Raw genomic sequence first — 23,711 nt, forward strand, 5'->3', positions numbered from 1 at the left:
TGCCAACCAATGTGATTAAAGAGGGCAGGACATCATTTGGCCCATATCCCTCTGAACATTTTCTATGCATGTACTATCCATCTGTCTTTTATACATTATAATTGTACCTGCCACCACCGCTTCCACAGGCAGCTCATTCCACATACCCACCATTATCTGTGTTATAAAAAAGTTGCTCCCCAGGTTCCCTTTATATCTTTAACCTCGTAGGGAAAAAGAACCGTTTCCATTCACCCTATGGCGCTCCTGATTGTATACACCTACATGGCACCCCTCAGTCTCCAAACCCCCAGGCATAAAGCTACCGCCTATACAATTCTTCCTTATAACTCAACCCTTCCAGATCTGGAAACATTGTAGTGAATTTCTCTGCATTCCTTCCATATAACCATATAACAATTACAGCACGGAAACAGGTCATCTCGGCCCTACAAGTCCGTGCTGAACAACTTTTTTCCCTTAGTCCCACCTGCCTGCACTCATATAACCCTCCATTCCCATCTCATCCATATGCCTATCCAATTTATTTTTAAATGATACCAACGAACCTGCCTCCACCACTTCCACTGGAAGCTCATTCCACACCGCTACCACTCTCTGAGTAAAGAAGTTCCCCCTCATGTTACCCCTAAACTTCTGTCCCTTAATTCTGAAGTCATGTCCTCTTGTTTGAATCTTCCCTATTCTCAAAGGGAAAAGCTTGTCCACATCAACTCTGTCTATCCCTCTCATCATTTTAAAGACCTCTATCAAGTCCCCCCCTTAACCTTCTGCGCTCCAGAGAATAAAGACCTAACTTATTCAACCTTTCTCTGTAACTTAGTTGTTGAAACCCAGGCAACATTCTAGTAAATCTGCTCTGTAGTCTCTCTATTTTGTTGACATCCTTCCTATTATTGGGCGACCAAAATTGTACACCATACTCCAGATTTGGTCTCACCAATGCCTTGTACAATTTTAACATTACATCCCAGCTTCTATACTCAATGCTCTGATTTATAAAGGCTAGCATACCAAAAGCTTTCTTTACCACCCTATCTAAATGAGATTCCACCTTCAAGGAACTATGCACGGTTATTCCCAGATCCCTCTGTTCAACTGTATTCTTCAATTCCTTACCATTTACCATGTACGTCCTATTTTGATTTGTCCTGCCAAAGTGTAGCACCTCACATTTATCAGCATTAAACTCCATCTGCCATCTTTAAGGCCATTCTTCCAAATCTGTAGACTTTGGAAATCCTCTTCATTATCCTCAACACCCCCTATCTTAGTATCATCTGCATACTTACTAATCCAATTTACCACACCTTCATCCAGATCATTGATGTACATGACAAACAACAAAGGACCCAACACAGATCCCTGAGGCACCCCACTAGTCACCTGCCTCCAACCCGACAAACAGCCATCCACCATTACCCTCTGGCTTCTCCCATTCAGCCACTGTTGAATCCATCTTGCTACTCCTGCATTTATACCCAACAGTTGAACCTTCTTAACCAACCTTCCATGAGGAACCTTGTCAAAGGCCTTACTAAAGTCCATATAGACAACATCCACTGCATTACCCTCGTCAATTTCCCTAGTAACCTCTTCAAAAAATTCAAGAAGATTAGTCAAACATGACCTTCCAGGCACAAATCCATGTTGACTGTTCCTAATCAGACCCTGTTTATCCAGATGCTTATATATATTATCTCTAAGTATCTTTTCCATTAATTTGCCCACCACTGAAGTCAAACTAACAGGTCTATAATTGCTAGGTTTACTCTTAGAACCCTTTTTAAACAATGGAACAACATGCGCAGTACGCCAATCCTCGGGGACTATTCCCGTTTCTAATGACATTTGAAATATTTCTGTCATAGCCCCAGCTATTTCTACACTAACTTCCCTCAATGTCCTAGGGAATATCCTGTCAGGACCTGGAGACTTATCCACTTTTATATTTTTCGAAAGTGTCAGTACTTCTTTTACTTTGAAACTCATAGTATCCATAGCTACTCTACTAGTTTCCCTTACCTCACATAATTCAATATCCTTCTCCTTGGTGAATACCGAAGAAAAGAAATTGTTCAATATCTCCCCCATCTCTTTTGGCTCTGCAGATAGCTGTCCACTCTGTCTCTCCAATGGACCAATTTTATCCCTCGTTATCCTTTTGCTATTAATATAGCTGTAGAAACCCTTTGGATTTACTTTCACCTTACTTGCCAAAGCAACCTCATATCTTCTTTTAGCTTTTCTAATTTCTTTGTTAAGATTCTTTTTACATTCCTTATACTCCTCAAGCACCTCATTTACTTCATGCTGCCTATAATTATTGTAGATCTCTCTCTTTTTCCGAACCGTGTCCAATTTCCCTTGAAAACCATGGCTCTTTCCAATTTTTACTGTTTCCTTTCAAACGAACAGGAACATAAAGATTCTGTACTCTTAAAATTTCCCCTTTAAATGTCCTCCATTTCTCTTCTACATCCTTCCCATAAAACAAAATGTCCCAGTTCACTCCTTTTAAATCATTTCGCATCTCATCAAAGTTAGCCTTTCTCCAATCAAAAATCTCAACCCTAGGTCCAGTTCTGACCCTCTCCATAATTATATTGAAACTAATGGTGTTGTGCTCACTGGACCCGAACTGCTCCCCAACGCATACCTCCGCCACCTGTCCCGTCTCATTTCCTAACAGGAGGTCCAGCACTGCCCCTCCTCTAGTAGGTACCTCTATGTGTTGCTGCAAAAAACTATCCTGCACACATTTTACAAACTCCAAACCATCCAGCCCATTTACAGAATGTGTTTCCCAGTCTATGTGTGGAAAGTTGAAATCTCCCACAATCACTACCTTGTGCTTACTACTAATATCTGCTATCTCCTTACATATTTGCTCTTCCAATTCTCGATCCCCATTTGGCGGTCTATAATACACCCCTATAAGTGTTGCTACACCTTTCCCATTTCTCAGTTTCACCCAAATAGCCTCCCTAGATGAGCCCTCCAATCTATCCTGTCAAAGCACTGCTGTGATATCTTCCAGCTCAATAATAACCTTCCTAAAGCGAGGTAAAAGAACTACACACTATATTCCATGTCTACTCACTATTCCAACTCTGGTGCACAATGTCCTGACAGATGAAGACAAGCATGTCAACCCGAATCAGCACTTTCAGGGAACTCTACACATGTCTTGTGTAGGAAGGAACTGTAGATGCTGGTTTAAACCAAAGATAAACACAAAAAGCTCCTAAAACAACCTTCCCTTCCAACACTCAGACTCCGATGACCAAACCAGTTTTGTATCTACTGGCTAACTCATCTGGGATCCTATGCGATCTAACCTTCTAGACCAGTCTACCATGCAGGGCAATGCCATAGGCCTTGCTAGAGAGCATCTATTGCCCTGCCCTCTTCAATCACCTTGGTCACTCTTCCAAAAACTCAATCAAATTCACAAGATGCTGTTTCCCGCACGGAAAGCCCTGCTGCCTATCTTTATTCATTCCTTTCCTTACCTTTACAAATACTGGTAGATCTTGTCTCCCATGATCATCTTCAGTAACCTTCCCATATTAGGCTCACCAGCCTGCAGTTCTCTGGCTTGCCCTTCCAACATTAGCCACCCTCCAGTCTTCTAGCACTATCCCCGTGGCTAACGATGAAACTATTTTCTCTGCCAGGAGCCCAGCAACTCCTTACCTAGTTTTCCCAAATTTGAATAAACTTGATCATTCACGGGGAATTTATCTAGCTTTATGTGCTTTAAGTACGCGGACACTTCTTATGTAACGTGTTTATGTTGCAAGACATCACAATTTTCTTCCCCATGACTTTCGCCAGAGGGAAAAAACGTAATGTTATCACGTCCAAATCCTGCATCCTCACACAGATAACCACATTGATCTGTCAGAGGCCCCATTTGCTCCCTAGTTACTCTTGTTCTTAATATATATAGAATCTCCTGGGATTCTCATTGACTTGATCTGGCAAACCTGTCTCGTGTCCTCTTTGTGGATCCCCTGATTTCCCACTTAAGGATATTCCTGCATCACTTATATTCCCCAAGGGATTTGCTTGCTGCCTTTACCTTGACCAGAACCTCGGACACCCTCATCATGCCAGCCCTTCTCTTTACACTAACAGGAACATGCTGGTTCTGAACTCTCCCTGTCTCACGTTTAGAGCATAGAAGAGTATAGCACAGAAAAAGGCTCTTTGGCCAACAATGTGTGTGCTGAACATGTTGCCAAGTTAAACTAATCTGTGCCTGCATGTGATCCATAAGCCTATCTAAAAGCCTCCTAAACCACTATGTATCTGCCTTCACACCACCCCTGGCAGCACATTACAGGCACCCATCATTCTCTTTGCACAAACAAACTAGCAGTTGGAGTTTTTTTTAGAGCCCACTGCTGAGGGAGGCACGGGAGTGGTGGAATCTTACATTCGGGAACGGCTTGAGTTGGAGGACCACGCCTCTCGTGGGGGCTACGGTTAGGGAACGAGTGCGTTGGGGGAGCAAACCCAACAGGTCTGCACTTGGTCTAGTCTTTAAACTTTGCCCCTCTCACCTTAAACCTACGCCCTCAAGTGTTTGACATTTCCACCCTGGGATACTGTCTGTCTACCTGTGAAAAGCTTCTCACATCCCACTTACCTGCAAACATTCATACTTTGTCACTAGTCTAATACCATCAACATCAACTCTGCACCACTTTAGCTCTTTACTTGCAGACCAGTTTAATATTTTTCCATAACTATTTAAAAACAAATACAATGACGGTCACTGGTCCCACAGTGCTCCCCCACTGACACTTCAGTTATGATCATACAGCAGAGTAGGTATGGGAGGAATCTGATACAGGGATACAAAATATGTCAGTGGCACAGATGTAGTAGATAGTATTAAAGGTTTAGGTTTCTAAAACTAGAGGGAATCAGTTTAAGGAAAGGGGAAAGAAGTTTAGAGGAGATCTGAAGAATATTGTTTTCACCCAAGGGGTTGTTGGAATCTGGAACACACTGCCTGATGAAGTGTTGGGGCCGGTACTCTGACAACAGAGGTGTCTGGGTGGACATAGGAGGCCATGGACCAAGTGCTGGGATTAGTGTTGATGGTCAACATGGACAAGATGCCCAATAGACTATTTCTCTACCGTGTGGCTAAATCTCACTGCTGGAAGAGACCTTGCTGATGTTTTAATGACAATTTGTTATCTCACCAGCAGTTGTCTGAGTCTAACTGCTTGTTTAACAGTGTTGTGCAGCAATGTGAAATTCCAATGATGTAAAACTCATTGTTGCATTTTCATTATTGTGTTTGAACGATTACTGTGCATTTTGCAGGACCCTTGACACAGCAAAGTTGACAACAGTTCCGGGAATCACAGCTTGTTTCTTCGGTCTGCTGCAGGAGATCTTACTGTCAGAGGGAGAGGCGAGTGTGGCCTGGGTAAGTGGCACAATATTAATCTTAGTGTGACTCCAGGTCTGCTGCTGAGATGATGCTGCTGCAGCTTTACATGTCCATCAGCACAAAACACATCAAAATATACTATAATCAACCATACAATGAATTAATGTTATACAAGGTAATAAGATCGTGTTATAGGAGCAGAATTAGGCCATTGGGCCAAACAAGTCTACTCTGCCATTCAATCTCTATCTCTCCATCCTAACACCATTCTCCTGCTTTCTCCCCATAACCTCTGACACCTGTACAAATCAGGAAGCTACCTCTGCCTTACATATATCCACTAACTTGCTTCTATGGCAAAGAATTCCACAGATTCATCACCCTCTGACGAAAGAAATGTATCCTCATCTCCTTCCTAAAAGAACGCCCTTTAATTCTAAGGCTGTGACCTCGAGTCCTTGACACTCCCACTAGTGGAAACATCCTCTCCACGTCCACTCTATCCAAGCCTTTCACTATTCTGTACGATTCAGTGAGGTCCCCCCCCTCATTCTCCTAAACACCAGTGAGTACAGGCCCAGTGCCGTCAAACACTCATCATATGTTAACGTACTCATTCCTGGGATCTTTCTTGTAAACCTCTTCTGGACGCTCTCCAGAGCCAGCACATCCTTCATCGAATATGGTGCCCAAAATTGCTCACAACATTCCGAATGCGGCCTGACCAGCACTTTGTAGAGCCTCAGCATTAGACAATTGACAATAGGTGCACGAGTAGGCCGTTCGGCCCTTCAATCCAGCACCGCCATTCAATGTGACCATGGCTGATCATCCACAATCAGTACCCCGTTCCTGCCTTCTCCCCGTATTCCCTGACTCTGCTATTTTTAAGAGCCCTACCTAGCTCTCTCTTGAAAGCATCCAGAGAACCGGTCTCCACCGGTCTGAGGCAGAGAATTCCACAGACTCACAACTCTGTGTGAAAAAGTGTTTCCTCATCTCTGTTCTCAATGGTTTACCCTTTAGTCTTAAACTGTGGCCCCTGGTTCAAGAACCCCCCAACATTGGGTACATGTTTCCTGCCTCTAGCGTGTCCAAACCCTTACTAATCTTATATGTTTCAATAAGATCCCCTCTCATTCTTCTAAATTTCAGAGTATACAAACCCAGCCGCTCCATTCTCTCAGCATATGACAGACCCGCCATCCCGGGAATTAACCTGGTGAACCTACGCTGCACTCCCTCAATAGCAAGAATGTCCTTCCTCAAATTTGGAGACCAAAACTGCACACAATACTCCAGGTGTGGTCTGACTGGGGCCCTGTACAACTGCAGAAGGACCTCTTTGCTCCTATACTCAACTCCTCTTGTTATGAAGGTCAACATGCCATTCGCTTTCTTCACTGCCTGCTGTACCTGCACGCTTACTTCACTGACTGATGAACAAGGACCCCCAGATCCCGTTGTACTTCCCCTTTTCCCAACTTGACACCATTTAGAAATTAATCTTCCTTCCTGTTTTTGCTATCAAAGTGGATAACCTCACATTTATAACATCACATACTAGTTCAAAGGACCAATTGGGGGGGAGAGTTCCATTCACAGCGTGTGGGGAGTCTGGCCCGGGTCAGCACGGGCAGGAGCGTTGAGAAGGAGGAGGTTGGGGATCATGCCAGCAACTCACTCATCGCTGCCGCGGCACTCTGGACGCGGAGCCACCGCATTGTGGCCGGGGAGGGAAGTAGCTTGGGTGGCTGCGAGCGGCCGCCGTTCCTTAAATTCCGACTGCTGCCGGGAGCAGGACATGGCCTTGCTTGCTACTCTGGGTGACACTGCATGGCATTCACTGCCTGGTCATGTCTTTCAATGTAGACCGGACAGTGAGGGAACCAGCTCAAGAGCAAAGATCATAGAGCGGAGCGGGTTAGCGGGCGATGGATAACAGGACAGCGGGCAGTGGAGCTTACTCCTGTGTCAGCACGAGTAACCTCAATTGGTCCCTTGATCGCGGTGACACATAAATGGAAGTAGAATTTGGCTATTCGGCCCATCAAGTCTACTCTGCCATTCAATCATTACTGATCTATCTCTCCCTCCTAACCCCATTCTCCTATCCCATTTGCCTATCCTATTAATGATATTTTATTTATTTCTCAAAATCTCCCTTCAGGATTCCTGCAGAATCAAATTTTCACCATGGTTTCTACATTTCCTTCATTCTTCCTTGGTCTTTACATTTCCAACTCCTCCTTCCCCATCACTTTGTCCGCTGCTGTCTTGCTTTGCTCTCTGTTGCACTCCTCTTCTCTTCCAACATGGAAACTGGCCATTCGGCCCATCATCTTCACGCTGACTTGTAAGTATTTATTACTGATGATCTTTCAGTGCTTGATCAACAGCCTTCCATAACTAGATGATTCAAGTGCTCATCCAGACACATCTTAAATGCCGCCTCCAACTCTGCTTCCACCACTCCCTCTGGCAGTGTATTCCAGGATATCCAATACTCTCTGTATGAATGCTTCTCTTCAGATCCCTTCTAAATATCTTGCTCCTCTCTTTTCCTTGCGGGATTTTTTTTGTTTCGGTCAAACCAATCCCTTCTGCTCATTCCTCTTGCATTACAACACAAGAACCAGGAGCAGTTACATACCATTAGGCTCCTCAGTCCAATGGTAACTTTCAACAACTTCATGGCTGCTAGTTGACCACAACGTCACTTTCTGACCCTATCCCCTTGATTCTTGATGCCTATTTTGAATGTAGACAATGACCTGCACCTCTGACCTCCAGAGTGGACAATTATAAAGATTCATCACCATTTTGAGTCAAACATTTCAGTCATGTCAGTCTTAAATGGCTGCCCACTTCTTTGAGACTGAGACCCAAGTCCAGTGTTCGTCAGCCAGGGGATATTTCTCTCTACTCTTACCCTGTGGGCTCTGCAACTTTTGTATTTTTCAATGAAATCGCCTCTCATTCTTAAGAACTATAATGAGTTGAGATCTACCTTACTCAATCTCAGTAGACACAAGGGACTGTAGATGCTAATTTACAAAAAAAAAGACCCAAAGTGCTGGAGTAACTCAGCAGGTCAGGAAGCATCTTTGGCGGACATGGATTGGCAACTTTTCGGGTCGGGACCCTTCTTCAGTAACCTTAGCAGGGGGAACGCTGGGAGAGGTGGGGTTGGGACAAAATCTGATAGTGATATAGGCAACAGGGGGTTTGATTGGCAAATGGTTGAATAAAGGTCAGAGATAAAAAAGCAAATGGCTGTAAGATAAGAAGAGAAGGGGCGTGAAAGGTGAAGCCAGAGGAAGGCATTTAGGTGGCAGAGATGGGTAATGAGGGGGAGTGGGAGAGATGGGTGCGCACCCAGATGTATAACTGGGGGGGGAGGGGGGGGTTAGGATAATTCAAAATTCATACTGTTGGGTTCTGCTTGGGTTGCAAACAACCCAACAGAATTCTCCAATTTTTGGTAACTGACACCTTTTCCATCCCTCTCCTCCCTGGATAATTTCTCCTACTATCTCTCTTCCACCTATACACCTTCCTCAGACTTCATATTTCACGTATCATCTCTCCTTATCTCGCAACCTTTTGTCGTTTCATTTCCAGCCTTTGTTCAACAACTTTGTTCAAAGCTCCCCTTGCCTGTATCCACCTATCACTTGCCGGACCTTGTCTTGTCCTCCCGCCTCCACCTCTCTCCCAGCTTTCTCCCCTATTGTACAGTCTGAAGAGGGGTCTCGACACCACTATCTATTCCCTCTGCTGATGCTGCCTAACCCACTGATGAGTTCCTTCGGCACTTTGCAACGTTTTTCCAATCTCTTCTCAAACGACAGGCCAGTCACCCCAGGAATCGGCCAGGTGACATCAGCGCACTTCCTCAGTGCAAATGTCTCTCTTTTTTTTAATGTTAGAAGACCAGATGTAATTTTGCCATTACCCAATTTAATCTATAACGTGTTTTTAATGCTGTTCTCAAAATGTTTTTGCAATAATGCCCATTATGCCATTTACTTCTCTAGTTGCTGCTGAAGTTATAGGTGATGAGAAATGTTCATGTGCAGTAGGATAGACGTCACATGCAGGTTTAGGTGACAATAGCAAACCTAAACCCAGAAGTGATGTGAATAAGGATACCTTGGTCCCATTGTGTATGAGCATTTCTCGCCACCTATTAGAGGCAACTACGGTGAAGCAGCAGTAGAGTTGCTGCCTTACAGTGAATGCAGCGCAGGAGACCCGGGTTTGATCCCGACTACGGGTGCTGTCTGTACGGAGTTTGTACGTTCTCCCCGTGACCTGCGTGGGTTTTCTCCGAGATCTTCAGTTTCCTCCCACACTCCAAAGACGTACAGGTTTGTAGGTTGGTACTGTGTACTGTGCCACTTAGCTTTGCTGGGACAGCTGCAGTGTGTCAGGTGCTGGTACGATATATTTATTTCATTGTGGGACAGGGCTGAGAGAAGCAGGTAGAGTGATCTACCTCTGTTGGCACAGAATTCTGATGCTGTTGTATGCTCTTTTTTAGATTGAGGAGAAAGTGCTTGACTGGCAGATCTCTGCCCATAGTGCGTTAAACTGTTGGTTCCCAGATGCCTCAAACTGGTCAGAACTTGTTCAGTCCGCTCTGCGCTTCCTTTCAGGAGAAGGTGCACGTAAGTCTGATTTCTCCGTTTTTCCTGCCTCGGTAGTTATGTGTCTGGATCAGTTGAATTCAGATTGTAAAGATGGTTGTGAAAGATTGCAGCAGGATCTTGATCGATTGGCCAGGTGGGCTGAGGAATGGTTGATGGAATTTAATACAGAGAAATGTGAGTTGTTGAATTTTGGGAAGTCTAACATGGGCAGGACCTACACAGTAAATGCTAGGCCTCTGGCTAGTGTTGTTGAGCAGAAGAATCTAGCAGTGCAGGTGCATGGTTCCTTGAAGATGGCATCACAGGTAGATAAGGTGGTCAAAATGGCTTTTGGCACATTGGCCTTCATTGGCCAGAGTATTGAGTATAGAAGTTGGGAGATCACATTGCAGTTGTATAAGACGTTGGTGAGGCCGCTTTTAAAGTATTGTGTTCAGTTCTGGGCACCATGTTCTTGAAAATATGAGGAAGGAGATTGGACATTTTGCCTTCCATCACAGTGAGGATTGTGGGGAATCTGCTGTGGTGGATGTTTATGTTAACTTTTATGTAGTTGTGTGCCTGGTTGCTTTTTGGTTGTTGTATATCACATATCCCATATCCCTTTAAGGTGAAGGGGAAAAGATTTGAAAGGAATTTGAGGGGTAACTTTTTCAAACAAACGGTGGTAGGTGAATAGACCAAATTGCAAGTGGACGTAGTTGACGCTGGGACTATCCCAACATTTAAGAAACAGTCAGACAGGTACATGGACAAGTTTGGAGGGATATGGACCAAAAGTGGGCAGGTGGGACTAGTGTAGCTAGGACATGTTAGCTGGTGTTGGCCAAGGGCCTGTTTCATGCTGCAGCACTCTATGAATGTCTGATCATTAGTGACACGATTTGGTGAAGGACTCAGTAAGGATTATCACAAAGTTGCAAGGGAAGGGAAGATGGTCACTCATTTGTCATTTACAGCCTTTCCCTCGCTCTTGTGGCTTGCAAGCATGGACTACCTCATTTACAAATGGAATAACACACATTGCAACATCAGCACACATCCACGTTTCCATATTAATGATGGAAGGAAAATCATTTAGCAGATGAAGAAAAAGAAGATGTTTGTGCCAAACTTATTGCACAGAGCAGATGTTGCCAGGATATGAGCTACAATGAGAGGTTGGATAGACTAGAACTTTATTCCTTGGAGCACTGGATGCTAATGAGAGATCTTATGGTGGTGTATAAAAGCTTGAGGGGAATAGATGGGGTGAATGCACAATCTTTTACTCAAGGTCGGTGAATTAAAAACCAGAGGATACAGGTTTAGGGAGAGAGGAGGGGAAGATTTAATAGGAACCTGAGGGGCAACTTTTCACACAGAAGGGTGGTGGGTATATGGAAGGAGTTGCCAGAGCAAGTAGTTGAGGCAAGTACTATCACAGCATTTAAAAGACACTTGCACAGTTACATGGATAGGATAGATTTAAAGGGATAGGAGGGACCAAGCTCTGGGAAATGGGACTAGCTTGGATGGGGCATCTTGGTCGGCTGGACAAGTTGGGCTGAAGGACCTGTTTCCGTGCTCTATATATCTAGAGTTCTGTGTATTGACTGGAGATGTTTGATTTGTATTAACCAACCTTGATGCTTTTTAACCTCAGTTCTTCCCGGGCTGTTTGAAGCTGCATTGCTGATGCACAACTAATGAGTGTGTCCAGTATATTTATCCTTGTTCTACTTTAACCAAGCAGTTATGGACAGTCTATAGGACAGGTTATTAAAGTCCACAAAGCTAGTGGGCTTTTGGAGCTTAAAAAACTGCAGATGCTGGAAACCTGAAATTAAATGTAAAATGCTGGAAACACTCAGCAGGCCAGGCAGCATCTGAGATAGAAACACTGTTAATTTTTCAGTCAAAGGCTCCTTGTTGCCACAGCAAAAGACAGACAGCAGGTTAGTTTTCAGTAGCAGGTTGCATGAAATTGAGATGGATGGGTCAAAGGGAATGTTTCTGATCAGGTGAGGCAGTTTGATGTAGTGGTGTGGAACATGGAACAGTTCAGCACAAGAACAGGCCCTTCGGCCCACGCCTGTGTGGACCGTGAACCAAGTTAATCTCCTCCTATCTTCACATGATCCATATTCCTCCATTCTCTGCCAATGCATGTGCCTATCTGAAAGCCTGTTAACTGCCATTGCCATTTGCTTCTACCATCACCCTTGCAACGTGTTCGGTACCCACCACTCTCTAGGTGAAAATAACTTGCCCTCCCTTGAACTACCCCACTGACTTTAAAGCTGTGCCCTCTCGTCTCTGACATTTCCACCCTGGGATAAAGGTTTTGACTGTCTACCCTATCGATGCCTCTCATAATTTTTCATATTTCTATCAGGTCTCCCCTCAACCACCGATGCTCCAGAGAAAACAATCCAAGTTTCTCCAACCTCTCCTTATAGCTAATGTGCTCTAATCCAGCCATGGTAAACTTCTGCACTCTCTTCAAGGCCTCCACATCCTTCCTGTATTGGGGTGTCTAGAACTGAGCACAATACTCTAAATGTGGCCTAACCAATGTTTTAATGCTGCGATATGGCTTCCTGATTCTTACACTAAGTGCCCTGACCCAAACATACCATACACCTTTTACCAACTCTATTTACATGTGTGCTGCTTTCTGTGAGCAATGGACTTAGACTTCAAGAGTACTCAGTACATCAATGCTGTTAAGGATCTTTCCATTAATTGTACCCTTTCCCCATACATCGACGTTTAGACGTTTGAGATACAGCGTGGTAACAGGCCCTTCAGCCCACGAGCTCACCCCATACACTAGCACTATCCTTCACACTAGGGAAAATGTACTGAAACCATTTAACCTACAAACGTGTACGTTTTTGGATACCGTTTATCAACAAGGCAAAAGTTTATCACCACAGCAAACTTAACCTCACCCATCAGACCCACCTGATCTGCATGTTTTTGGCATTTTGCATCTTTATTTGAGGTGTATGTAACTTTGTAGTCACTATAACTTAGGCCAGCTGTTCTTCCATTTCCTTGTCTCTCATCCATTGACCAAAATCTCCACATCACTTGACTTCTTAATCCCCCTTTTTGTCAACCTTTATCCTCCCCCTCCCTCATTACTAACATGGCGTGATTCTGAACTCCAAGCTGCTCCTCATCCTCATCTCTCTCGTGTGTGGCCTTTTGGTGTCCTGTGCAATTGGAGCTGTTGCCTGGTACGGGGTGGGGTGGGGGGGGGGTAGTAGTTGAGCAATGCTTGGCTCAGTATGTAGTTGGCAGATGGTGGTGGATGCTGGTTGTATGCAGATGATGGCGTTGGAGAATACTTACTCAAAGGACAGTTTCCTTACCATGGACATACACTGGTTACAAAGCATTGGCTTGGTACTTTGACTTCCAGGACATGTTTAGAGAGAGAACACTGCGACATGCACTTCAGCGGATGATGCCTGACTTGTCTCTTTGTTTCGCACAGTTGGTGTCGCAGCTCTTCCGTCCAACTTCACTCCGTACGTGAACTGCAGAGAGCGGGGCCAGCACTGGAAGTGGATCGGTGAGTCTGGTGTGTGCTATTGCTCAACATGCCATCTAGTTTCTGTTGTGAATGAGAAGTTGCATGGCCTCCTGTATCACTGCTCCATTATCAAACTCTGTCCCAGTCTGATTGCCCAGACCGTTAGCAGCATTGTGTGAGGTGATAGAATATACGTCAGAGGCATGAACTGGGCCGTTCACAGGAATGATACCGAGAAAGCGTGGTTACACAGTGTGGAAACAGGCCCTTCAGCTCAATTCATCCACACTGACCAAGTTGCTCATCTAGTCCCATTTACCTGCATTTGATCCATATCCCTCCAAACCTTTCCTATGCATGTACCTGGATAAATAATATCACATTATTATTGTATCCATATCTACGCGTTTCTCTGGAAACCTGCTCCCTGTACCCGCCACTCTATTAAAAAAAAGTTGACTCCAAGGTTCTTTTGAAATATTTCTCCTCTCACCTTATAATCTATGCCCCTCATAATTTTATAAACCTCTATATATCACACTCAGCCTCCAGTCCCTCAGTCACACTCAGCCAGCCCAGTCCCTCATAACGCAAGCCCTTCATTCCCAGTAACATCTTTGTGAGCCTTTTCCACTGACAAGAATTTCTGTCTCTTGACATTCAGACAGTGTATTCCAGACACCCACAGACTGGGTGGAAGTTATTTTTCATTTCTTCAGTTACTTTAAATCCATAGCCCCTGATTTTTTGCTAAGCTGTAAGGTCCTCAGAGACCTCAGATGGGGCAATGGAGTGGAGGGCTGTATGTTTGTGTCAGAGTGAAGAACAAGTCAAGTAAGACTTAAGGAACCCTAGATGACTAGAGAATTTGAGGCTCAGATCAGGAAAAGGAGGGAGGGATTGGTCAGGTATCGGCAACTGCAATTAAGCAAATGAATCCCTGGGGGAGTAGGATTGAGGAACATTAGTATGAAATCAGAAGGGTAAATAGGAGGCATGAGATAGCTTTGGCAGATAATATTACAATCCAAAGAAATTCAGTGGCAAAAAGGGTAACGAGAGAGTGTCGGGTCCCTCAGAAACCAAAGCTGTTATCTAGCATGGAGTCACAGAAGATGCACGTGGTCCTCATTGAACATTTCTTCTCTGCTTTTACCACTGAGAAAAACATAAAGTTGGGAGGTCAAGTTACAGTTGTATAAGACGTTGGTGAGACTGCATTTAGAATATTGTGTTCAGTTCTGGGCACCATGTTATAGGAAAGATATTGTCCAGCTTGAAAGGGTTCAGAAAAGATTTGCGAGGATGTTGCCAGGACTAGAAGGTGTGAGCTATAGGGAAAGGTGGAGTAGGCTGGGTGTCTATTTCATGGAGCGCAGGAGGATGAGGAGTGACCTTATAGAGGTGTACAAAATCATGAGAGGAATAGATCTGGTAGATGCACAGAGTAGGGGAATCGGCCCAGAGTAGGTGAATCGGGGACCAGAGGACATAGGTTTAAGCTGAAGGGGAGAAGATTTAACAGGGATCCTAGGGGTAATGTTTTCACACATAGGGTGGTGGGTGTATGGAACAAGCTGCCAGAGGAGGTAGTTGACGCTGGGACTATCCCATAATTTAAGAAACTGTTAAACAGGTACTTGATAGGACAGGCTTGGAGGGATATGGACCAAGCGTGGGCAAGTGGTACTAGTGTAGCTGGGACATTGTTGGCCAGTGTGGGCAAGGTGGGCGCAAGGGCCTGTTTCCACACTGTATCACTCTATGAAGGTGACAAAGTGCTGAATCACGTGAAAGTAGATATAATTTCCAGGCCTGATAAGATATATCCAAGGTACACAAAATTGCTGGAGGAACTCAGCGGGTGCAGCAGCATCTATGGAGCGAAGGAAATGTGTACCTTCGATATTCCAGCATCTGCAGTTCTATTTCCTTCGCTCCATAGATGCTGCTGCACCCGCTGAGTTCCTCCAGCAATTTTGTGTACCTTCGATATTCCAGCATCTGCAGTTCCCTTTTGAACAAGATATATCCAAGGATATTGTTAGAAGCTAGAGAAGAAATTGCAGGAGTCCTGGCTGAGATGTAAGAATCATCATTAGACAGGGATAAGGTGCCAGAATACTGGAAGGTGGCTAATGTGGTTTTATGAAAGAAGGCCTGAAAAGAAAAGTCGAGGAACTATAGACCAGTAAGCCTAACATCTATGGTAGGCAAGTTGCTGGTGAGGATTCTGAGAGTTACGATATACATGCATTTGGAAACACAGATGCTGTTTAGGGATGTGTTCAAGAAGGAACTGCAGATGCTGGAAGATCGAAGGTACACAAAAATGCTGGAGAAACTCAGCGGGTGCAGCAGCATCTATGGAGCGAAGGACATAGGCGACGTTTTGGGCCGAAACCCTTCTTCAGACTAATGAGGGGTGGGGGGGAGAAGGAAGGAAAAAGGGAGGAGGAGGAGCCCGAGGGCGGGGGGATGGGAGGAGACAGCTCGAGGGTTTAGGAAGGGGAGGAGACAGCAAGGGCTAGCAAAATTGGGAGAATTCATTTTTCATGCCATCCGGACGCAAGCAACCCAGGCGGAATATGAGGTGCTGTTCCTCCAATTTCCGGTGTTGCTCACTCTGGCAATGGAGGAGACCCAGGACAGAGAGGTCGGATTGGGAATGGGAGGGGGAGTTGAAGTGCTGAGCCACCGGGAGTTCAGGTAGGTTATTGCGGACTGAGCGGAGGTGTTCGGCGAAACGATCGCCCAACCTCCGCTTAGTCTCCCCGATGTAAATCAGCTGACATCTAGAGCAGCGGATGCAGTAGATGAGGTTGGAGGAGATACAGGTGAACCTTTGTCGTACCTGGAACGACTGCTTGGGTCCTTGAATGGAGTCGAGGGGGGAGGTGAAGGGACAGGTGTTGCATTTCTTGCGGTTGCAACGGAAAGTGCCCGGGGAGGGGGTAGTACGGGAGGGACGGGAAGAATTGACAAGTGAGTTGCGGAGGGAGCGGTCTTTGCGGAAGGCAGACATGGGGGGAGATGGGAAGATGTGGCGAGTGGTGGGGTCACGTTGGAGATAGCGGAGGATTATTTGTTGTATTTGCCGGCTGGTGGGGTGAAAGGTGAGGACTAGGGGGACTCTGCCCTTGTTGCGAGTGCGGGGATGGGGAGAGAGAGCAGTGTTGCGGGGTATGGATGAGACCCTGGTGCGGGCCTCATCTATGGTGGCGGAGGGGAATCCCCGTTCCCTGAAGAACGAGGATATTTCCGATGCCCTGGTGTGGAACGTCTCATCCTGGGAACAGATGCGGCGTAGGTGGAGGAATTGGGAGTAGGGGATGGACACCTCCTCCTACTTACCCTTGGACCATGACCCCACTGACGAGCACCAGGCCACCATTTCTAGCACCATCACCGACTTCATCAATTCCCACGCCCTGCCCGACCAAGCTTCCAACCTCATCGTTCCCCAGCCCCGCACGGCCCGTTTTTTCCTTCTCCCCAAAATCCACAAACCCGGCTCTCCCGGCAGACCCATTGTCTCTGCTTGTTCGTGCCCCACTGAACTCATCTCCACATACCGTGACTCCATACTATCCCCCTTGGTCAAATCCCTTCCCACCTATGTTCTAGACACCTCAGACACTCTCCGCCGCCTCCGCGCATTCCACTCTCTAGGCCCTCACCCTGTCATCTTCACCATGGATGTCCAGTCACTCTACACCTCCATCCCCCACCAGGATGGCCTCAAAGCCCTCCGGTTCTTCCTCGACCAGAGGAGCAACCTATACCCAGCCACTGACACCCTCCTCCGCCTAGCCGAGCTGGTCCTTACCCTCAACAACTTTACGTTTGACTCCTCCCATTTCCTCCAAACACAAGGTGTAGCTATGGGCACACGCATGGGCCCCAGCTACGCCTGCCTCTTTGTCGGGTACGTTGAACAATCCTTCAATACGTACCAGGGCCCCATCCCCGAGCTCTACCTCCGTTACATTGACGACTGCTTTGGTGCCACCTCCTGCACCCACACACAACTGACTGACTTCATCCACTTCACCACCAACTTCCATCCGACACTCCAATACACCTGGACCATTTCCGTCACTTCCCTACCATTCCTTGACCTCACCATCTCCATCGCAGGGGACAGACTTCTGACCGACATACACTACAAACCAACTGACTCACATGGCTATCTGGACTACACGTCTTCCCACCCTGCCCCCTGTAAAGACTCCATCCCCTACTCCCAATTCCTCCGCCTACGCCGCATCTGTTCCCAGGATGAGACGTTCCACACCAGGGCATCGAAAATGTCCTCGTTCTTCAAGGAACGGGGATTCCCCTTCGCCATCATAGATGAGGCTCACACCAGGGTCTCATCCATACCCCGCAACACTGCTCTCTCTCCCCATCCCCGCACTTGCAACAAGGGCAGAGTCCCCCTAGTCCTCACCTTTCACCCCACCAGCCGGCAAATACAACAAATAATCCTCCGCCATTTCCGCCACCTTCAACGTGACCCCACCACTCGCCACATCTTCCCATCTCCCCCCATGTCTGCCTTCCGCAAAGACCGCTCCCTCCGCAACTCCCTTGTCAATTCTTCCCTTCCCTCCCGTACTACCCCCTCCCCGGGCACTTTCCGTTGCAACCGCAAGAAATGCAACACCTGTCCCTTCACCTCCCCCCTCGACTCCATTCAAGGACCCAAGCAGTCGTTCCAGGTGCGACAAAGGTTCATCTGTATCTCCTCCAACCTCATCTACTGCATCCGCTGCTCTAGATGTCAGCTGATTTACATCGGGGAGACTAAGCGGAGGTTGGGCGATCGTTTCGCCGAACACCTCCGCTCAGTCCGCAATAACCTACCTGAACTCCAGGATGCTCAGCACTTCAACTCCCCCTCCCATTCCCAATCCGACCTCTCTGTCCTGGGTCTCCTCCATTGCCAGAGTGAGCAACACCGGAAATTGGAGGAACAGCACCTCATATTCCGCCTGGGTTGCTTGCGTCCGGATGGCATGAACATTGAATTCTCCCAATTTTGCTAGCCCTTGCTGTCTCCTCCCCTTCCTTAACCCTCGAGCTGTCTCCTCCCATCCCCCCGCCCTCGGGCTCCTCCTCCTCCCTTTTTCCTTCCTTCTCCCCCCCACCCCCGATCAGTCTGAAGAAGGGTTTCGGCCCGAAACGTCGCCTATTTCCTTCGCTCCATAGATGCTGCTGCACCCGCTGAGTTTCTCCAGCATTTTTGTGTACCTGCTGTTTAGGGGTGTTCAGCGTGGTTTTGTCTGTGGGAGATCGTCTCATGAATTTGAGTTTTTTTTGTCAAAATGACCAAGAGGTTGATGAGGGCAGGATATAGACGTAGTCTATACAGACTTCAGCAAGGCCTATATGCGAAACTGCATAGTAGGCTATTTTCAGTTAGATCGTATGGGATCCAGGAAGAGAAAGGGACTGGATGGAGAATTTACAGAGGCCAGGTAGACACAAAATGCTGCAGAAACTCAGCGGGTGAGGCAGCATCTATGGAAAGAAGGAATTGGCGACGTTTTGGGTCAAGATCCGAAACGTCGCCAATTCCTTCTGTGTCTACCTACGATTTTACCAGCATCTGCAGTTCTTTCTTAAACATTTACAGAGGCCAATTACCCAACAAACCCACAAGTCTTTGGGATGTGGGAGGAAACCGGAGAAGCCGGAGGTAACCCACGCAGTCACAGGGAGAGCGTGCAAACTCCACATAGGCAGCCCCCGAGGTCAGGATCTATGGCGCTCTGAGGCAGAAGCTCTGCCAGATGTACCACTGTGCTGCCCCTGAAGGTTATTCAAGCAGATGTTTTCAGTCTACACTTGCTATATTGCTGAATTACTTGTCCTTCTCATAAATTTGACCATGCTGTAATTTAGAACATCGAGTCCCATTTTATCTTTGTCCTTTTCCCTAACTGTAAATCTTTATGCCTTACAATCACAAAAATCCCCCCGCTCCTATTGACCCGCCCAGCTCATGTCAGAGCCCACCACTCGTTGGCCTTTCCACTGACTCAAACAATTCTGTGTCTATACATTTTACACTGACTGGCCCCAATTAATATCAGTATAATTCCCAGGTGAGGGGAATCAAAAACCAGAGGACATATGATTAAGATGAGAGGGGAAAAATGTAATAAGAACCTGAGGGGCAACTTTTTCCACACAGATTGTGGTGGGTATATGGAACCAGCTGCCAGAGGAGCTGGTTGAGGCAGGAAATATAACAACATTTGAAAGATACTGGGGCACCTACATGGATAGAATAGAGGGACATGGGCCAAACATGGGCAAATGGAGCAACTTGGTCAGCATGGATCGGCATGTTTCTGTGTTATATGATTCTGTGAAAGAGATTTGAAATCAAATAATTTTTGTTATAGTTTTGGAATATTGCCTACAAATTTCCTCTTTCTTTCGTGGACCATAATGTCCCGAAGACCAGGGACTGTGGCTTGGATCGGGAACTGAGGCTGGGTCTAGGGGAAGGGCTCAACCAGAGAGAAGTGCTCAGAACTGGGAAGGGGGGGGGGGGGTGCTCGGACAACGGGAGAGGGGGGTTTGGACTAGGGGAGAGGGGGGCTCGGACCAGGGGAGAGGGGGCTTTGACCAGACAAAGAGGCTGGGGAGGGTGTTGGGACCAGGAAGAAGCTCAGCTCTGTCGCCTGAATGTTAGAGGATATTGGTGAGTATTTAAGGTCTGTGTAGGCAGGGACTGCAGATGCTGGTTTACATCAAAGATACACACAAAATGCTGTAGCATCTCTGGATAGAAGGAATGGGTGATATTTTGAGTCTGAGTGTGAAGAAGGGTCTAGAAGTCACCCATTGCTTCTTTTCCAGCAATGCTGCCTGTCCTGCTGAGTAATTGAGGTCAACGATCGTGATTGATGACAGTTCAATTATTTCAGCAGCTTCCTCTTCCTGATTCTGCAGGTTCTGGACGTGACTCGGAGAAGGAGATTACATTGTTGTGTCAGCTGTGGTTCGAAGTCAAGGATCAGACCTTGCCCAAGGTAGAGTAGTGGCATCCCACTTTTTATAAAAACAGGTCGAATGCAAGTGTGTGGTTTATGCCTACCAGTGTGGTTAATATGCACCGTGACAATCTGTGCAACTCAACTTTTGTTCATCTCATTCATTTATCTTCACGCTGCAGTGAATTTAGATCGGTTTCTTCGTGTGGGCAATCACAATCCTCTTCTCTGCTAACCCACTTTATTTCTAATCTTTCTTTGGGGTGATGTGACATTTCAAAATATTAACCTAGTCAGCAAAATCAGTGTTGTAAATAATATAGATCTATTTGCTTTGGAGGTAAAGTAGAGCTGTTGAGTTTTTAAGGTTGGGACGGAAGCAGATTCTGGGAAATCCTCTCGGCATTGGATTCCCGGGTTTAATCCTGACCTCCAGTGCTTGCCCTTTCTCCCTGTGACTGGGTCTGCTTCCACCGGTTGCTCTGGCTTTCTTCACGTCCCAAAGATGTGTGGGTTTGTGGGTTAATTGGCCTCTGTAAATTGCTGCTGGTGTGTCGGGAGCGGATGAGAAAGTGGGATAACAGAACCAACGAGAACGGGTGATCGATGTGGGCTCTGGGCCAAAGGGCCTGTTTCCATGCTGTTTCTATAAATTAAATGCTTTTAAATAGATTTTATTAAAAACGAATGCTTCATCATGGGTAATAGCTAGCAGCCATGAATATAAGAATGTCAATAAGAATTCCATTCAGCAATTTGGAGGGAGGATGGTGTGGAACTCACTGATACAGGGAATGATTAAAGTGAATAGTACAGATCCATTGAAGGCAAGGCTGAACAACTTTGAGGGTGGAGAGAATAAATAGTTAGGCTGATGCATAAGGAATGTCTAGAGAGTCTTCAAGTGAAACAGAAATATCACTGTGGACTGGTTGTGATGAATGGCCTGAGTCTGCTGTTTATTCTATAGATTGGGGAAAAAAAGGCTGGGAACTTAACATTCCCAGCTTCAGGTATTCTGGAAGGTAGACACAAAATGTTGGAGTAACTCAGCGGGACAGGCAACATCAGGCAACTGGGATGTCAGGACTTTCATATGAAGAAAGACTGGATAGACTCGGCTTGTACTCGCTAGAATTTAGGAGATTGAGAGGGGATCTTATAGAAACGTACAAAATTCTTAAGGGGTTGGACAGGCTAGATGCAGGAAGATTGTTCCCGATGTTGGGGAAGTCCAGGACAAGGGGTCACAGCTTAAGGATAGAGGGGAAATCCTTTAGGACCGAGATGAGAAAAACATTTTTCACACAGAGAGTGGTGAATCTCTGGAACTCTCTGCCACAGAAGGTAGTTGAGGCCAGTTCATTGGCTATATTTAAGAGGGAGTTAGATGTGGCCCTTGTGGTTAAAGGGATCAGGGGGTATGGAGAGAAGGCAGGTACGGGATACTGAGTTGGATGATCAGCCATGATCATATTGAATGACGGTGCAGGCTCGAAGGGCCGAATGGCCTACTCCTGCACCTATTTTCTATGTTTCTATCTCCGGAGAGAAGGAACGGGTGACGTTTCGGATCGAGACCCTTCTTCACACTGATGTCAGGGGACAGAGAGAATGTAGTCAGAGACAGTAAGGCTGGTGGGAGAACTGAGAAGGGGGAGAGGATAGAGAGAGGGGGAAAGCAAGGGCTATTTGATGTTAGAGAAGTCAATGTGCATACCGCTGGGGTGTAAGCTGCCCAAGTAAAATAAGAGGTGCTGTTCCTATAATTTGTGCTGGGCCTCACTCTGACAATGGACGAGGCACGGGACAGAAAAGTCAGATTGGTAATGGGAAGGGGAGTTAAAGTGCCGAGGAACAGGGAGATCAGGTAGATTAAGGCGTACTGAGCGGAGGTGTTCAGCGAAACGATCGCCGAGCCTGCGCTTGGTCTCGCCGATGTTGACACCTGAAACAGCGGATACAGTAGATGAGGTTGGAGGAGGTGCAAGTGAACCTCTGCCTTACCTGAAAAGACTGTCGGGGTCCTTGGATAGAATCGAGGGGGGAGGTAAAGGGACAGGTGTTGCATCTCCTGTGGTTGCAGGGGAAAGTACCTGGGGAGGGTTTGGGTGGGAACTGACGAGTTGACCAGGGAGTTGCGGAGGGAACGGTCTCTGCAGAAAGCAGAAAGGGGTGGAGATGGGAATATGTGGCCAGTAATGGGATCCCGTTGGAGGTGGTGAAAGTGTTGAAGGATTATTTGCTGTATGCGATGGCTGATGGGGTGGAAGATGAGGACAAGGGGGACTTGGACCATCTCCGACATCTCCCTACCGTTTCTGGATCTCATGTCTCCATCACAGGAGACAGACTATCGACTTACATCTACTACAAACCTATTGACTCCCATAGCTATCTAGACTACACTTCTTCCCACCCTGCTGCCTGTAAAGACTCTACCCCCTTCTCCCAATTCCTCCGTCTACGCCGCATCTGCACCCAGGATGAGGTTTTCCATACTGGATCATCGGAGATGTCCTCATTCTTTAGGAAACGGGAGTTTCCCTCTTCCATTATAGATGAGGCTCTCACTAGGGTTTCCTCAATATCCCGGAGCTCGGCACTTGCTCCCCCTCCTCATATTTGCAACAAGGACAGAGTCCCCCTTGTTCTCACCTTCCACCCCATCAGCCGTCACATACAGCAAATAATCCTCCAACACTTTCGCCACCTCCAACGGGATCCCACAACTGGCCGCATCTTCCCATCTCCACCCCTTTCTGCTTTCTGCAGAGACCGTTCCCTCCGCAACTCCCTGGTCAACCTGTCCCTTCCCACCCAAACCACCCCCTCCCCAGGTACTTTCCCTTGCAACTGCAGGAGATGCAACTCCTGTCCCTTTACCTTCCCCCTCGTCTCCATCCAAGGACCCCAACAGTCTTTTCAGGTGAGGCAGAGGTTCACTTGCACCTCCTCCAACCTCATCTACTATATCCGCTGTTCCAGGTGTCAACTTCTGCACATTGGCGAGACCAAGAGCAGGCTCGGCCATCATTTCGCTGAACACCTCCGCTGAGTCCGCCTTAACCTACCTGATCGCTCGGTTGCTCAGCACTTTAACT

At 46.6% G+C, this 23,711-nt stretch overlaps 1 protein-coding gene across 4 annotated transcripts in view; it reads left to right on the forward strand.

Annotated features, from left to right (window-relative positions):
• The window catches only part of nfrkb (nuclear factor related to kappaB binding protein), a 115,540-nt gene that overhangs the window by 20,255 nt on the left and 71,574 nt on the right, over positions 1-23,711 (forward strand). For 3 of the 4 annotated variants that reach the window (XR_004416762.1, XM_033049875.1, XM_033049876.1), the window contains exons 10-13: positions 5,347-5,452; positions 9,963-10,089; positions 13,559-13,645; positions 20,567-20,646. Coding sequence is in view for 3 of the 4 variants with exons in the window: in XM_033049875.1 (XP_032905766.1) it covers positions 5,347-5,452; positions 9,963-10,089; positions 13,559-13,645; positions 20,567-20,646 (400 nt within the window). In the remaining variant the exon portion in view is untranslated. The remainder of the gene's footprint in view (positions 1-5,346; positions 5,453-9,962; positions 10,090-13,558; positions 13,646-20,566; positions 20,647-23,711) is intronic. The other variant, XM_033049877.1, reaches the window with a different exon arrangement.

The sequence above is a fragment of the Amblyraja radiata genome, chromosome 33 (genome assembly GCF_010909765.2).
Source record: "Amblyraja radiata isolate CabotCenter1 chromosome 33, sAmbRad1.1.pri, whole genome shotgun sequence".
Classification (NCBI taxonomy): domain Eukaryota; kingdom Metazoa; phylum Chordata; class Chondrichthyes; order Rajiformes; family Rajidae; genus Amblyraja; species Amblyraja radiata.